This window comes from Callorhinchus milii, unplaced genomic scaffold (assembly GCF_018977255.1).
Source record: "Callorhinchus milii isolate IMCB2004 unplaced genomic scaffold, IMCB_Cmil_1.0 Scaffold19, whole genome shotgun sequence".
Taxonomy (NCBI): Eukaryota; Metazoa; Chordata; class Chondrichthyes; order Chimaeriformes; family Callorhinchidae; genus Callorhinchus; species Callorhinchus milii.
Genome location: NW_024704760.1, coordinates 2,864,847 through 2,882,691, shown reverse-complemented (window position 1 = coordinate 2,882,691; position 17,845 = coordinate 2,864,847). Strand labels below are relative to the sequence as shown.

At 50.3% G+C, this 17,845-nt stretch overlaps 2 protein-coding genes across 2 annotated transcripts; both read right to left on the bottom strand.

Annotated features, from left to right (window-relative positions):
- Positions 1–576: 576 nt before the first annotated feature.
- Positions 577–7,785, bottom strand: LOC103182483 (fibroblast growth factor 6). The gene is made up of 6 exons (XM_007899532.2): positions 7,696–7,785; positions 6,210–6,389; positions 5,506–5,647; positions 3,624–3,953; positions 1,102–1,205; positions 577–829 (listed from the first exon to the last, which is right to left on the bottom strand). Exons 1-6 carry the CDS (start codon positions 7,783–7,785, stop codon positions 653–655), a joined length of 1,023 nt encoding a protein of 340 aa, XP_007897723.2. The 3' UTR covers positions 577–652.
- A 4,943-nt stretch (positions 7,786–12,728) lies between these two features.
- slc45a3 (solute carrier family 45 member 3) lies at positions 12,729–17,323 on the bottom strand. The gene is made up of 4 exons (XM_007899531.2): positions 17,169–17,323; positions 14,776–15,597; positions 13,805–14,070; positions 12,729–13,488 (listed from the first exon to the last, which is right to left on the bottom strand). The coding sequence occupies exons 1-4, from the start codon at positions 17,314–17,316 to the stop codon at positions 13,012–13,014; spliced, it is 1,713 nt and encodes a 570-aa protein (XP_007897722.1). The 5' UTR covers positions 17,317–17,323; the 3' UTR covers positions 12,729–13,011.
- Positions 17,324–17,845: the final 522 nt, after the last annotated feature.

Below are 17,845 nucleotides of genomic sequence, written 5' to 3'. Positions count from 1 at the left end.
AAAAGTTTCCAAATGTTTCCACTGACCGCCTTCCTGGGCACGAAATGCCAACTGCAAGAGGTCCATGCGCCTAAACCATCGATCGGTTCATAGCAATCTGGTTAAAACAGGTAAAAGTTTTTTTTCATTTTAAAAAAAAACAGCAGCAATTGTTGAATTGACCGAAGTAATTGTGAAAATAACTATAAAAAGTTCTGTCTATTTACATGTCGCACCAGGTTAGGTTAGGTTTTGTGTTGTGTTTTTTTTTCTTTGCATTTCCCACATAAATTAATAAGTTATTAGACGATAAATATTCTGTATAATATATATATTCTTCTGCAATCAGTACTCCGCTGGCCAAATTCCAAACTTGTGAAGTATCTGTCACTCCCTCCCTCTCTCTCTAGCTCTCCCCCTTCCTCTCTGTCTCTCTATCGCTCTGTTCTCTCTCTCCCTCCACCTGTCTCTCTCCCTCCCTCTTTGTCTCTCTCTCTATCTCTCCCTCTCTCTCTGTCTCTCTCTCTCTCCCTCCCTCCCTCCCTCCCTGACTCCCACCCTCCATCCCTCCCTCCTTCCCTCCCTCTCTCTCCCTCAATCCCCAAAGAACCATAGAAATTTACGGCACAGAAGAACGCCAGTCTGCCCCACTCGTGTCTGCGTTTTCCTCGTGTCACATCCTCGGCAAAAAGTGAGCGACCTTATGGACGGGCGAGACCTTGCTTCCCCTCTTGGCTCTGCCGTGTTTGCTCAGCGCGATGTACATTCCCACGTACGCCTTCGACTCATACGCGTTGTAACTGTTGGGCAAGAATCTCTCCTTGAATTTACACTCGTGGTTGAAGTTTGTCTGCAGGAGAAATATATTTTTCTTTATTTAAAAGCTTGGATAAACACGCTCCATAATTATTTGTTTCGTGTCATACTTGGGTGGGACATTCTCTGTGTGGGTGTGGGGGAGGTAAGTCCCCCTTTGGGTGTTGGATGGGAGGGGGAGGTGGGGGCGTTGGTGGTGGGGTGTGAGGGTGTATGTAGAAGGAAGCTCGCTGGACAGTGTTTACCAGTGGCAGAGCTTTCAAAGAACCAATTCATTTAAACACAGTTATAAAGTGGAACACTCACCGTTGAATACAAACGTCCTTTTTTATTCATCGCAATGAAGACCCGGGTCTTCACTCCATACAGACTGACAACTCCCAGCTCCACTGTAGATATCATCAACAGGCCTAAACAGCAAGAGAGATTCATCGCTAACTAGTCTGTGTTATTCTCAGTCGTTGTTCACCCCCCGGGCACCCCCCACCGCTTCTTCACCCAACGCACACTCTGGGGTCTCCCCCACCCGAGCCTTGGCTCTTGTGGAACCCGCGCCTAATACTTTCCGGCATTAGGTAAGCAGAATGCGTCCCACCAGAGAGAGAGAGAGAGAGAGAGAGCGCATTCCATTCCAACAATCTATCTCTAGGATTTCCTTTTGTAGGTGGGATGCCTGGAGCTAAAAATAATAATAATTTAAAATAAAATAACCCGTCTTAAAGACTGGCGAAGGAACAAAAGCATCGAAACCTCCACCCGATTTTTTGCAAAGCTCTTAAAAAAAATTGCATTTGAACAAAGTATCCGTCCTTCGGTTGAGACGCTAAAACCTCACTCCCCGTCTGCCTGTTCAGGGGGACGTTGAAGATCCCACGGCGCTATTCGCAAAGAGAGAGGAGCTTCTCTCTCTCCCGGTGTCCTGCCCAACAATTCCCCAAATGAAATTGGTCACTCACTCCATGGCTGTTTGTGGGACATTGCTGCGTGCAAACTGGATTCTGCGTTTCACTTACAAGATACACAGCCACTCCACTTTACAGTGTGTCCCGTGAAGCGCTTTGAGACGCCTTTGAGGACGTGATAAGGCGCTGCATCAAATGCAAGGATTATTAATATAAGATATCTATCAAGTGGGTAAAAACAGGCCCAAACACACACACACACACACACACACCAGCTCTGTAGAGGGAAAACAAAAACTCATTTAATAATGATAATAATAATAATAATAATAAGCTTTGCATTTGATCAAGCGCCTCATTGAGACACCTGAAAGCGCTTCACAGCATATACCGCAGGGTGCAGTGACTGCATATTTTCTGGGCGAAACAAAGTCCTTTGCAAATAAGTCCCGTTCCCCCTGGTCCCCCGTCCCCAAGTTTCCCATGTTATGAAACACTGCTGACACTGCAACCTGACACTGGTCAGTCTGCTGGCTAATTTTGCCCTGGCATCCAGGCGGTCTAATTAAAACCAATACGAACTGCTTTTCCTGGTTCCTGCTATAATCAGCTGATCTAAACTTGTGCCTCAGCCAAGACAGAATAACCTCCAGCTGAAAGCCAACCGCTTGTCCAAGGTTTCGGTTGATTTCCGTTGGAATTCAATGGAATTTCATCGGTTTCTTCGCCAAGAAAAGCGGCCGATTAAAGCACGGAGCTGTGCGAAAACAGTTCGAACCGGACCGTGTTGTAAATACAATACAATAATAGTAATGATAATCATTGCAATTGATGCAGCGCATTGTCACGTGGTTGAGACGTCTCAAAGCGCTTCGCAGAATGCACCGTGATGTGAATTGACTGTATATTTCGTGGACGCCAATTGCGCACGGCAGCGTCCCCACAAACAGTCGCGGATTGAAGTGACCAAATTATTATTACCATTATTATTATTATTATTATTATTTTCAATAGACAGCACCGTTCACGTCTGGAAAGATATGGAAACAGATGCGTCTCAATGGTCTCTCAACTCTGGCCTGCATTAAACCAAGACTGGGTTTCGTTTTGCTGTGCGAAACTTCAATCAGCTGCTCGGGAAACTCGATCGCATTTTGGCAGCCGAACAAACAAACACTCCCAGTCCCTATCCTCCTGTATCTCCCGATCTAAAGCAAAACCTGCCGGTTGGAAAATAAACTCTCCGCTTCTACGTACGAATTTGCTCGGAGAAAACAGACCAAGGTGCATCCAGTTCACTTTCCACCATCCCAGCAGTCGCTTGACATGCCGTGTCCCAAATGACTGTATCCCAAGATATTATTTCCTATAAGGTTCTGGCGTAGCGCCCGAGCTGGAGGTAGGAGCCAAGAGGAGGGGGATATACACTGTATCCCACTATATTATTCTATAGTTCTCCGAATTTTACATGGGAAACATGACCCAAGGTGACAATTCGCTGAGCGTAGGGTGTGTGTGTGTGTGTGTGTGTGTGAGCGGGGCGGGGGGGAGCTGGTGGGAATGGGGTGGGGGGGGGGTGGCTGGAAGGTTGAGGACAGCTCAAGATGGGAACGAGCTCACACGAGGGAAAGTGGGAAGGGGTGGGGGCGGTATCAGCACCTCAAAGCGTACGATGAACATGGGTCAGCACAGTGAGCGTCGGTTGTTTCAATGAACATTGCGTTTCGCCCACCTCGCCTCGCTAAACCTTATAGGGTGAGGAGGGGGCAAAAATGTCTCATTGAATCCTGCATATTTACAACCCCCCCAACCCACACACACACACACACACACACACTCTCTCTCCCCTTCACGGCATGCAGAGCAAGCATCTGTCCGGCAAAGCCAAGAGAAGCAAGAATTTTGACCGTCAAGAGAACTACCTACTGTACTGGTTCTCCTGGTGCATCCCGTTAATCTGTCCGTCGGACGTGATTTGCAGGTGAAACCCGATGCCCACGTTGCAATAAAGCCTCCTGACTCGCTTGATGCCAGTGTAATACTCCCTGTCCCAGTCCAGGTCAAGCCTCCGACCAGACACAGGGTGCATGGACCTGGAGAGCAAGGTTTCCCATCGCTCGCTGGCTCTGGGTGCAATCGGAGCCGGGAAGCCTATCCCAATCAGAAGGCCGAGGAGAACAACTGCACAGGTCCAGTTGTGAGTTGCCTGGTGGAACATTCTAATCAACTTAAACCGACACGTGGGTGAGGCATCAACTAAAAATAAACCCGTGCTTCTAGATTTCAGTTTGCCCAGTGATGCTCTTTATTTTCAGAGACCAGGTTGAAGTACTGCTGACACACAGAAAAAAACCTCTCACACACACGCGCGCGCGCCCTGGCTCGCTCAGTCGCTCACTCACTCACACACACAGTACATTAAATACAACACCTTTAAGACGTCCGATATGTCAGGGTGGGGTCGGGTCCCGATGGCAAAGGCAGGGTGGGGAGAGGGGAGGGTGGGTGAGTCAAGGGCGTAAATAAATAAACTTGGCAGCTCTTCGCTTGTCTATTCCAACCGCCTCCCCTCCCGACACACAAACTCACACCCACCCACACCCACACACCCACCCACGCACACACACACACACACACACAGAGTGATGTGATGTAACTCTTCTGGGCTCTTGACATTTGGAAACCCGGCTCCTGAGATGAGAATTTTTTTTAAAAAAAAACACAAGAGAGCGTCCGGAAGTGATTCTCTCGCTTGTGGGGGTTTGACGAGCGTTTTATTTCGGACGGGTGACCTGATGAATAGCAAACGTGAGGCTCGGAGCTGGGAGGGAGGGAACTGACCTAAATGGACCTCTCCTCTGACACGGCTCGGAAAAGAGAAGGGAGTTTCAAGCGCTCCGGGACACCACCCCTGCGTGAGGGGTGCTATATGAAACACAAGTTGTTGTCGTTGTTCCCCGCCCCCCCCCCCACCACCCCCGCTAACAATTCCTCCCTCCCCCTCAAGGAGATAAAATTCCATCGCTCGTACACCACCACGGTTTTTCGCCCGCAGAACGCACAGTCACTCCGCTTGACAGCCAGATCCTTTGAGAGCTTCTGACGACACGAAAGGTGCAAAGGGTTCACCTGTTTATTTACCCAGCGCCTTGGGACGTGAAAGGCGCTCAATAAATGGAATCTTGTTGTTGTTGTTGTTCGTAAAAGAGGCGAATTTTGGGTGGGGGTTTGCTCTCAAGGAAACAGTCTGCCTTTCTTTCTACCTGTCAATAAGCCCAAACATGCAAACGGGCGTAAGCGGACATACCGGGGTTGGGGGGGGGGGGACACAGTGGATCAGAGGAGCTCAACAGCAAGCCGAGAGCGCCCCCTACCGCCCCAGCTGGTATTTCCCATTAGGATAGGTTTGAGCCAAACAAATATGGACAATCACTGTGGACAATCGACACACACACACACACACACCAGGGAGGGAGGGAGGGAGGGAGGGAGAAGGGAATACAATAATCCCCACATAAATCGTATCAGTTGGGACCCTGCATTTAATATGACTCATGCAAAGTATGAGTTAGGTCAAACCCGCGTAGAATATAAACCCTTGGACGGGACTCGGGCAGATGTGTGACTTAGGGGACGGTGTGATTTATACAGATCCGATTTATGCCGGTTTTACCGTGTAGAAGAGTGCGGGAGGGCGTAAGGAGAGGGCGGTGACTCACAGGGAGTATAAAGCCTGGGGTGTAAACCAGTTGGGCCGAACGGACTTGCCGTGTGGCATTCCATGGTGAATCTATGTTGGTTTTGTTGCCTGAAGCTGCTGAGTTCTCGTATAGGGGCAAGACCTGAGAAAATGGGAGAACCATCTCCGACTTGCAACCACTGACTTCGCAAAGAGCAGCAAGGTCAAGCCGGCCTCTAAATACGGGGCTCAGAAATACCACCTCCAGCGTCTAGGTTAAATAACAAACTCGGATTACACACCGCATTCCACTTCCTGTCCTTTATTTCTGCCCTTTTCTCCTTCACTCACTCCGTCCCCTGCCCCAGCAACCAATGATCTCACACGATCCAATGAAGGCTTGCAACATGAGAAGGAGAGACGCAGTCAGGGCTGTCAGGAATATTCCTGTGATCTTCAGACGAGCCCATCTCCCCCTCCCTCCCTCCTCCCCTACTCCCATCCCACCCCCTAACCACGAGGACACGTGACTGCTGAAAGGGCATCTGTTTCCCACCCCCCCACCCCCCCCTATTATCCTGCCTTAAATTCCCCCTCCGCACCTCTCCTTAATAATAATCCTCGCATTCGATATTGCGCCTTCTCACGTCGTTGAGACGTCTCAAAGTGCTTCACATCATACCCTATACGGTGTAGTGACTGTATATTTTGCGTGGGCGAAACACGGGAGCCAATTGTGCACAGCAGTGTCCCAGAAAGTCGTCGATCGAGTGACCAAAATTATTATTGCCATTATTTATGGAGGGATTATTGCGATCCTTAATCCAAAATACCTTGGTGTAGGCAGGAATTCCCCCCCCAGCCCCCACCCACCCTTGTAACTCAGTGGCTTGGGGAGGGTCAATATGCATCTCTTTGCAGTTCAGTGCAGAGGCCGGCTTGACCTTCCTGCTCTTTGCGAAGTCAGTGGTTGCAAGTCGGAGATGGTTCTCCCATTTTCTCAGGTCTTGCCCCTATACGAGAACTCAGCGGCTTCAGGCAACAAAACCAACATAGATTCACCATGGAATGCCACACAGCAAGTCCGTTCGGCCCAACTGGTTTACACCCCAGGCTTTATACTCCCTGTGAGTCACCGCCCTCCCGCACTCTTCTACACGGTAAAACCGGCATAAATCGGATCTGTATAAATCACACCGTCCCCTAAGTCACACATCTGCCCGAGTCCCGTCCAAGGGTTTATATTCTACGCGGGTTTGACCTAACTCATACTTTGCATGAGTCATATTAAATGCAGGGTCCCAACTGTTAGGGCGTTAATTATAGATTTTGCTGTGTATTGTATAGGCAAACGCAGCCACACAATTGCACACAGCAACGTCCCACAAACAGCCATGGAGTGAGTGACCAATTTTATTTGGGGGACACCGGGAGAGAGAGAGAAATAGCACCGCGGGGTCTTTAACGTCCACCTGAACAGGCAGACGGTTTAACGTCTCGTCCTAACAGCACCTCCAATAATGCAACACACCCTCAGCACTGCATTGTAGCTTCATCTTCGACTAGGTGCGTTCAAGTCTTGATGTAGAATTATAATTATAATTATAATAACCCATCTCTTTACTGTTTAAAGAAGGTGGGGGGGTTGGTGGGGGGCTGGGAGGGGGAGCTTGTAGCTCCTGTGTTTACCTGCCTTCCTGCTTCTTCCGTCCAGGTTTGCAGATATAAACATCGCTGGTTTGGCTTTCAATCAATCAGTTCATTTATTACCAGTTTCCCAACTTCATTTCTGCCTTGCATTAAATGTACACTTGAGGGCACACTGACTGAGAGGATATGGGGGGGGTGGGAGGGGAGGGGAGGGAGTGGGGGGGGGAGGAGAGGAGGAGAGGAGGAGGGGGACATTAAGTTCCCATCATTGTTCGATCATGTTAAGATGGTACACGCAAACCTTAAGAGATCACCACGTCTCTGGTGATTTCAGTAAATGTTAAATTCCCAATAAGCCCGACTTGTTCCATCCGCAGTAAGTAAGAATCACAAAAACATCTTCACTTCCCTCGATACATCATGTGGTTGAACACAGTTATCTGTCCCTCGCAGGCAGTAAGAAACCCTGCATTCCACTCAGCCACAAAACCCACAGTATTCCCTGTAAAGCGCTTTGAGACATCCTCCCGGAGCGAAAGGCACTGCGCCAAAGCTAGAGCGTTCGAAATTGATACATCGCCTATGTCGCTGGAGTGCCTCCACAGCAAATTGCTGTGAACCGAACCTGAGCCTTTACGGGGAGATGCGTTGGCCAATTTCAGCACAAACCCGAGGCTGAATGGTCAGTTTCTCTGGAGGATCGTCAAACAAGGAGGAAGTAGATGAGGGTGCACCACAGCCTCGTCTGGAGGACGGCATCGCTTGACAACACAGAGCTGTTGGCGTTTGAGTGCCACGACCAAGGCCTTGAACCCACAACCTTCCCAACCCACAGACAAGCCCGTTACCAGTCGAGCCAAAGTGAGGCCCATTTCCCAACCCGGGTCTGCTGGACTCTTCAACATCATCGAAGATCGACTGCACCATCCAGCGCCTCAATGAGACTTAGGAAGTGTCAAGCTTCCCTCTGCGCAAGTTCCCCCCACCCCGCCCACCCCCCCCCCCCCACTCCCCCATCCCAAATCCGATACTAGGAGTTTGGAGAGGTGTACAGGGTGTCCACAATGTCCTCTTTACGCCCCTGTTATAAAACAGCCGTATGAGACTTAATGGAGGAGATGAAACAAGTTGTCGGTGATGCACTTCACTTCCTCACTCCATCCAACAACAACAAGATTACATTTGTATAGCGCCTTTCACGTCGGGAGGACGTCCCAAGGCTCTGATACGGAAAATGCGGCAGTGAACCTGGCGACGGAGCATTATCTGCCACGAAAATGATGGCGCTCACACAGATACTTACACTCACACACACTCACGCACACTTATACTCACACACTCACTCACTCGGATCCTCTAGACGTCTAAATACAGTTAAACGCTTGTAACTGAATACAATTACGATAACTACAATTATCTCCATTCTTCCACAACGTTTCAGTTGTTGGTCAGTGCACTGTAGAGAAATAAAACCGGAGGGGGGGTGGGGGGGAAACAGGGTTTTGTGGAAACCCTGTACAATCACAGACATATGGTGTCTCTCTCTCTCTCTCTCTCTTTCTCTCTGGGTGGCATTTCGGATGCCAAGCACGAAGTCTCTCTTCCCACATCCGCAGTTGGAAGTTTTCTCTATGGGGATAAGATCGTTTTTATGTGAGACCAACAAGATTAAACGAGACACGAAGAGACACGGGGGCAGAAGAGAGTCGGATTTTCAGCATGTTACATGGACGTTTATTGCAATCGGATAAATTATACAAGATTCAAGAATGTGGCGTCTTTATTAAAAACTTCCTTTTTTTTTTACATTAGTTTTGATATGTACATCTTATTGCTGGGATAAATAAATACCGCAGAGTTTATTGTACAATTCTTTTTTTTCCTTTAGGAGAGAGAAAACCCACAAACATCTTATCCAGTCACAGCTTCGTCTCCAACCAAACACCGTGAAGCAGTTTTACAATTTTGTTACTTGCGTTAAATTGCACGTTAATGTGCAGCAACGCAGCAGGTCAGAGGACCGATGCATCGCGCTGCAGGGGAGTGGGGTGCAGGTCAGACCCCTTCCCCCACCCCTCTCCCCATTCCTCCACCACCAAACCCACCCCCACCCCCCCTACCCCCACTCCCTCCCACCCACAGAGATCCTGAGTCAGGCACTGAACACACAGTCATTTTTTTGGGGGGGGGTGGGGGGGGGTGGTCAGCTGGGTGTCTGACGCAGGCGGAAACCCATCACCGTGCCTAAAGAGTCTCCAAACCAACCTGAGAATTCCTGGTATCCCACCCGACACGTGGAAATTCCAGAGATAGATTGTTGGAACGGAATGCGCACTCTCTCTCCCTCCCCGGAGGGGCACATCCCTCCTACCTAATTCCGGAAAATACTAGCCCCAGGTTGGCAAGTGCCAAGGCTTGGGATGAGCCCTAGAGTGCGCGTTGGGGTAACTGCTGAGGAGTCTCACCAGCTAAACCCGCATAGCACGCCATCGATAGCTCTGTCTGACTAGCTTTCCCACTGCTTGTCCAACTAGGACAACTCTCCCCCATTGGGGCTTTGGCTTCTAGGGCTAACGGAGGAGTATACGGGACAGAGAGGTGGTTTTGGCAAATAAAGAGAGAGGCCACCCAAAACCTAGCTGGAACATGACAAAGAACAGAGAACTTTAGAGCCAGTTAACCCTCGAGTTACAAAAACAGACAGCGCGATGAAGCATGCTCATTAGGAGTGAGTTCCGGATTTGGGCTGGGGTTGGGGCAGGGGTTCTCCTGAGCTAGACTGATCCCGCGCCACCAACTTCACGTCAAAAGATACTTAAATCCCGGAGAAAATGTGTCCAGGGACTCAAATCACCGTTTCCTTCTCCTTTTGGCGGCTCGGAGAGAGCTACATATTCGATGCTACTTTACATACCCGGTAGAACAACCCTACATTTATTGATGTACAAATATATATATATATATAATATATTTATATGGTAAATTCCTGATAACTCGTCGCTCTAAGGAAAATGGGCTCAGTAACAAGTTGTGCGGGCGGAGTGATGAGTTAGGTGTATGTATAAACACATAAATAAATGGTGTCAGGATACTGACGGGCTCGATGGCTTAAGCGGTGGTGACGAGTGAAGACTGGGGTCGAGTTACCAGGAGGTTACTGTATATATTGGGGGTTGGTGGGGGGGGGGGGGGGGTCTGATTTTTTAAAAAAATTAACCATTCGACTACCAGGCACACATACACACGCACACAAAAAATGCTTCAACTAATTCATCGACCTCAGGAAGGAAAACACAGACAAACACCCCAATGTTTGGATTTCAGCGTGATCGCCTGTCTCGGTTCGTACCTACAACCATTTGTAAAAATAAATAGCAAAGAAAAATACTTTCAATTCCAGTTGAGTTCAATTTGGAGAGCAGCTGAGTCAAGACAGCCCCTCCTAAACCTCCACACTCCCACTCCCCCCACCGCCCCCTCCCCCCACCCACCTCCGTAAAAGTGCCCATTTCACGACGTTTCAATTTCAAGCAAATATAAATATACAGTATATATTAAAAAAATACATTGTTAAAGAGATTTTAACAACGGCCGTGGGCCAACAAGGAAGGTTAAATCGACGTTACAACCACAAGGTTGGGCTTTGCTTCAAGGCGAAAGATTGGGGGAGGGGGGAGAAAGGGGGAAGGAAATAAAGCAAAGCCCATTTCATCGTGGTCACTCATTGCCAAACGTACCAGAAAGCCCAAGAGATTAATTCAGGAGAAATTAAGAGCGTGAGAGTGAGAGGACACATCGGCAACTCAAGAGAAGTACAAACTGGTTCCCTCCCCGACCATCACCCCAACCCCCCACTCCCCCTCCCCATTGTGTTGCCTCCTTGATCTCCCAACCTCAAGGGAAATGGATCCACTGATGTTTACATGATCGGAATTTAACAGGGGATGTGATCACAATTAATACCACGGGAACCGGGTTTGGCTTGAATGACTTATGGGAGAAGACAGAGTGAGAGACGGAAAAGGGAGAGACAGAGATAGAGACACAGTGTGAGAGAAAGAGAGAGAGAAAGAGAGAGACGCACAGACAAAGAGAGCTAGAGAGAGGGAGATATGCAGATTTTTTTAAAAATCACAGCTGTGTCATTTTCACACCTTGAATCGCTGCAATCTCACGTTTCCAGGCAGGAAATATTCAAGTATTCCTGAGATTTACTTATTATCCCTGGCAGGTTGATTGCAACCTGAAATTCCAATATAAGGTGAGCATTGGTTTTACCTGGACACAAGGTGCGGAGAGAGACAGAATGGGTGGAGAGAGCGAGCGACAGAGGGATAGATCGGAAAAGGGAGATAATAATAATAATCCTTGCATTTGAGCGCTTCACAGAATATACTGTAAAGTGAATTGACTGTACGTTTTGTGGGCGAAACGTGGCTGCCAATTTGCACGCAGCAGCGGATAACAAACAGTCATGGACTGAGTGACCACATTAGTATTATTATTTATTTTTTTTTGAAGGGATTATTACTCCTGAAAATCAGATATCAGAAAAGGGAGAGAGAGAGAGAGAGGGAGAGAGAGAGAGAGAGGGAGAGAGAGAGAGAAAATGGGGCAAAAAACAAGGATCTGAAAATCCTTCAGGCCTTCACGTCAGTAATGCCACTATTTTCACTAATAAAAACCCAAGAGAACAGTTAGTGAAGAATACAGCAGCTTCCATTGAGCTGGACTCCTCGCTGTTCCTCTATAGACTGAATAAAAACTGTCCCCTGTACAAAATAACAACTCTCTGTGGTATAAATACAGTATTTATAGACTTTTTTTTAAAACAGTTGCAAAAGTCAGCGATTTTAACAAAAATATAAATTTAAGGCAAAAAAAAATTGTTGGAAAAAATTCGAACCCCCACCCACCCCCCCACCCCCCCAAAAAAAATAATATACCATTTTCCCCAGATGAATTATACATTTCTATAATTTAGCAAATCAGTTGGGAGACTCCCAAGACGTTCTTATCGAGGTGAGTGATTATGGACATTATGGCGGCAATGGAAGAGATTAGAGCGAGATTTAAGACTTGTAGAGAGAGCGGAGGTGGGGGAGAGGGGGCAAGTGGGTGGGTGGGTGGGAGGGAGGTGAAGTCTCTGATTCACATCCACGCGTCAATCACAGGTGACCTGGAACGTGGAGAAACGAAGGAAGGAAGGAAGTTCCTTGACCTAAAGTGGTCAGATAGTTGGGATTGGATATGTACCCAAAAAAAAGGGTGAATTTTTCTTTTTCTTTCCTTTATTCCCCCGAAACCCCACAACTCGTCACATCCCACTCGGCAGCCTGGAGAATCCAGGGCCTATCCCACTGGACATCAGCCAACAGTCTCTCAGGCAGGTCTAGGCCGGCAATTAATTGGAAGTTGAATGAGAGTTGAATGAGAGTCACACAAGTCTCCCTGTGTAACCTTGCGCTGTGAGTGACCAGCCAAGGGCTCGAAGTAGAAAGATACCCGCCAAGATGGTGCCCCTGGGAGGCGGGTAAAAGTGTGACAGATGGCGAGGTAAGGCACATGGGCAAGTGCCCTTTGGTGAGTGAGAAAATCACAGAGTAACAGATGGATCGCACGTCAAGCAGAAATGTGCGGATCAGTGTGAGAAGCAAAAGCAGAAGAGTTCTCATTCTCCCCGTTGCCCCCACCCCCCACTCCACCCCCACACCCCCACCCCCACTCCCAATAAGTGGCAGATTCCATATGCTTAACCCCATCTCTTTCACCACCGGGCAACGAGCAGACAAACGTACAGTACCATTGGATGAGCCCAACCCAGAGAGAGAGATGGGGGGGGAGAGGAGGGTGGGTCCATAAAACGAAGGATCCCATTACCATCTCACCTCCAACATTCACCAACCTCCTCCCTCCCTCCCACGCCCGCCACCCCCCAAAAAAAAAAACCCACCGGAAAAGCACACCGCGTCCCTCGTCCCCGGATCACACCGAATACTTCTCCAGGTCGCTTTTGTCGAAAACGACGTTGGTGGCGAAATAGATTGCCACGGCCCCGAAACCGGCCGCCGAGACCATGTAGGCGTTGACCGACTGCGTGAACTGAACGATGGTTCCCATCAGGAGCGAGGGAATGACCTGAGAAAGGAGGAAGGCGCTGTCCAGGATGGCCAGGTCCAGGCAGATGCCCCTCACGGCGACCGCCTGCTCGCCCTCCCCGCAACCGCTGGTGCCCACGGGCACCTCGCACTGCAGGGAGCCGGCGAGTGGGGGGCCGGCCTTGCCCGCCAGAGAGAGCGAGGGAGAGGGCGAGGCGGGGGGGGCTCCGGAGGAGGACAGCAGGCTCCCGTTCTGCCCGGCGTACGGTTTGTGACTCACGAGACCGTTGGGTGACGGAGCCTTCTTGTCCACCTGGCAGCTGGCCTCGTCCAGCTCCGTGAACTTGTGCTTGGAAAAGAATACCTGGGGAAAGGAACAGAGGGGGAGAAGGGGTGAAGGGGCCAACAACAACAACAACTTGCATTTAATTAGCCCCCTTTCCTACTTACCTTAGCCGCCCACAAAATAGTTACATTTCGCCCACAAAATACAGTCGCTACACTTTACGGTATATCCTGTGAAGCGCTTTGAGACGTCTCGAAGACGTGATAAGGCCCTACATCAAATGCAAGGATTATTATTATTATATATTATTATTATTGCGATTACTCTGATCGCTGATCCTCCCCCTTCACCCCCCCCCCCCCACCCCCCCGCCCCCACCCCGTCGCACACCCACCTGTTTCTCTTTGTGGTAAAGGGAGTTTAAGGTGTAAGGTAGGATCTGGAGCGTGGAGTAGGTGAAACCCGTGAGTGCAGACATGATGGTCACCAGCACCACGCTCCGGGAAAGGCACATGACGACCGCGGAGAAGGTGAAGAAGGCAACGCTGGCGAGGTAGACGGTTTTGCTCCCGAACCTCTTCACCAGCCGGTCCATGATGGCGGAGCAGAAGATGGAGAAGGCGCACTGGAGGAAAAGCCCCAGGCTGCCCATGCGGACACCTGCGGTGGGTGGAGAAACCGGAGAGAGAGAGAATCGTTCAGGCGAGGCTCGTAAAAGTAATCGCAGACACAAAGACATCAGTTCACACGCAGGGTTACTTACACAGGACACGATTTTGTGGGATTATGTAACCCACACGCGCACGCACAAAGACAGGGATACGGGCACTAATAGGATGGTTAAAAGGTGAACGAGATGGATCTTGGCCTTTTTCCCTATGATGTTCCTACGATGCAATCCAACGCAGACTTACATTTACGTGGCGCCTTTCGCATCAGGAGGGTGTCTCAAAGTGCTTAAATAAGGCATGGAAACCGTTCACCAAGAGATACCAGCAGAGATACCAGCTACGTAAGGAATGGGCTTCAATGAGGCCTGAACGATAATTTGATGGTGGCCATTCATGTTTTGCCCCGTTTGCCCAACGCTGAGCCCGGCAGCGAAGCCAGGGTTTGTTGCGCGGAAACACACAACGGCAACACAGATAAGGTCCTGTGTGCAGCGCTTTGAGACGTCTCGACGACTTAATAAGGCGCTATAGCAAGTCCACGGGTTAATTATTAATTACTAACACCGTAACCACCCCTCAATTCCTGGAGATAACATGAGCTCAGATCCCCTCCACTCCCACCTCCACCCCACCCTCCACCCACACCTCCCCATGCAACCCCTCCCCAACACCCACCACCCCACCCCAAACGTACCTTCGTCGTATCGCACCCTGGCTTCGCTGCCGGGCTCAGCGTTGGGCACCCCGTGGTACAGCCCCTCCCCAATGAAGTCAGTGTAGAACATCATGAAGGTCATGAGCGCCATCCAGCTGTAGAACTCGGCCACCACCAGGTGCCGGATGACCTTGGGGATGCGACCGTAGAGAGGGTACAGCCTGGGGATCAAAGTGCAACAGTTCCTCAGGACGGTCAGCGAGTGCCTGGCCCGCCAGGAGGGGGGCCCCACGGAGCAGCAGTACAAGGCCAGGGGCTTGATGACCTCCTTGGGAGCCACCTCGACCAGGGCCTCGGGCTTGACACTGTAGATCTCCTCGGCCACGAAGCAGGTGGCCAGGACGCACACGATAAATATGACGGCCAGCAGCGTGAAGAGGCACTCCTCCTGCCCTCCCAGGTACAGTGACAGCGATGTCCTCTCCCAGTCTATGGCCGTGAGCAGGTAGCCGATGCAGCCGCCCAGGCTGATCATGAAGGAGTACATAGAGAAGGCCCGTCTGCAGTCTTCCGTGTCGTGGAACATGTCCGACAGGAGAGCCTCCAGGGGCGTGAAGCAGACCTGGCCGCAGAAGTCCAGCAGGCAGATACCGATGATGAGGAAGGCCACGTCGATGCGGTGGCCTTTGAGGCTGAAGACGGCCGCGAGTCTGCTGGCGTGAGGGATGACAAAGAGACTCAGGAGCACGCCGAGGCACAGCGCCCAAATGAAGGGGCGTCGGCGGCCATATTTACTCGTCCAATGGTCACTCTTTGAGCCAATCAGGGGAACAAATATAAGTCCCAGGACTGGCCCGATTCCTGCAGAAGAAGAGAGGACAGAAGTTGAAGGACATTGAGGGTCACGTTTTTTTCAAACAGCCTGGCTCAGCGGTTAGCATTCACGCTCTGAGTCAAACCCTAACGTAGGGACTTTGACCTCACATAGTCTCTCCAGAGTTTCTTTCTCCCAGTGTCCTACCCGACAATTACTAATGGTTGACGCTGTGAGTTGGTTCCTTGGCTGAAGGCTGGGGATTCAGACTGACGTGTCCTGGTTGCTTGTCTGGTGACTGGCCCACCCAGGCTGAGATTGGTTCCCAAGGGAAACATCCAGCTAACAACCTCGGGGACATGCTTCTAAGTTTCCTTCTCCTCTGCCAATTTTTTCCTCCTCCTCCTTCCACCCAGCCCCACTCCCTTTCTCTAATGAAAGGAACCGAGTCTCCACACAAACACAAGAGAGGTTACAGCTACCTCAGATTCCTCAACCCCCCCCACCCCCCAGTGGCTAATCTTTGTGTCTGAGGGTGGGCAGGTGACATCACAGCCAAAATATATTGGTTAGAGCGATCGCCTCGCAAGCGAGAGAACCCTGGTTCGATTCCCAGGCAGGGGGCGAAACATTAGGCAAGTTTCCTTACTCCACACACCTCTGTTTACCTAGCAGTAAGTAGGAATCCGCTTTTTAGTCAATTGGAGGATCCCTTTCCGGAGGTAATAATCCCTTCAAAATAATCAATAATAATAAAAAAAAGACTGTTTGTGGGGACACCGCTGTGCGCAATTGTCTGTCGAGTGGGAGGGTGGGGGGGGAATGAGGAAAGAGAGAGAGAGCCCTGCGTTGTTGTCTGTCGGAGGAGATGTTAACCCCCATGTCCCATTTACCTGCTCAGGTGAGTGCTGGAGATCCGGTAACACTCTCTCTGAAAGGAGAAGGGAAGTGAGAGGGAGGAGAAGGGAAATCCTACAGAGCAGATGGTCGCTCGAGTCAAAGCTATGTTTTTTGTGCGAGGCTCACTCAGCGATTTCCTTTCTTCTTTAATTGCCGTAATTATAGAGTGTAAATTGTTCCGACATGTTGTCGATTTGCAAAGGTCAGGTGGAGTGGGTAATGCTTTCTAGTGTACACTCATGTCTCGACCTTCCCTTCAGCTCTGGAAGCCACAGTTTCAACAGGAGCTGCCCAAGCCCAGGATTATTAGATCATGGCAGGTCCTCATATTCTACTGAAGAGTTTTTAAGGGGGTGAGATTAGATAGCGGCCGCCGATGATGGGGCGGGCAGGGCAGGGCGGGAGACATGGCACAGGCCGGTGCCCGCCAAATGGAGGGAGCGGACGGGTTGGTCTGGCATTAGGAGGTCACAGGAGTAGGGAGGAGCACGACTGCTTCAAAAGTGAGGGGAGTTTTAGACTCCCAGGACAGTGGAAGGGGAACTGGGTGGACCTCGGTCTTTTTTCGTCAAGCGAATGTTAAGTGCCCCCACCTGGGATTTAAACCCACAAACCCACGACATTCTGACCAGGATGGGGGGAGCAAGAGTGAGCTACAGACTGAGCCAGACCGACGCAAGCTGAAAAGTGCCAGAGTTACGAAACATCAGGGACTCACCCAAGACCATGGTCATGAATTTCTCTTCCACCCCAGCTTCCAGGAGGAGGGGAGGCACGTAGGTGATGCCGGCCGCCACGCAGATTTCCAGGCCGCAGGTCAGCGAATTCAACAGGAGCAGCTGGGATGTCCGCTGGGATTTCTCCATCGCATGTGCGTGTGTGTGTGGGGGGTGGGGGGGGAAGAGGGGGGAGCGGGGAGGGAGGGGGAAACGCAGCAAATAACGGGACGGGGTCGGGGGGAGGAAATAGAGGACTCGTGGAGATTCCCAAATCACAAAGTGCTAGAGTGGAATCCTTTCCCCAATGTCATTCTACAAGTCAACAAATGATCCGTCAAGCCAAGGTCCTGCTGAGTTTGAGTTCTGTACAATGTCCCGGGCTCCATAGCTCAGGCGTCGAGACTGCGGTCTGGCTTAACACACGGCCTGAGGCGTGGGGACACCATGTCCTTCTGGTGCTCGAGAAAACACTTCAGCTCCTTCCCAGCGCCTGGTGAATAAACGTCAGCGGCTCCCAGTCTGGGGGAGCAGGAAACAAAGAGACGCACAGGGTTTACCTCGACTGTAACAAGGTGTACCACAAAGTCCTCTTACCCCTCCCTTGATGCAAAACAGCGACCCATGACGACGGAAGAGCTGAAACAAGTGGGCAGACGCATTTGGCCTCCTCACTCCG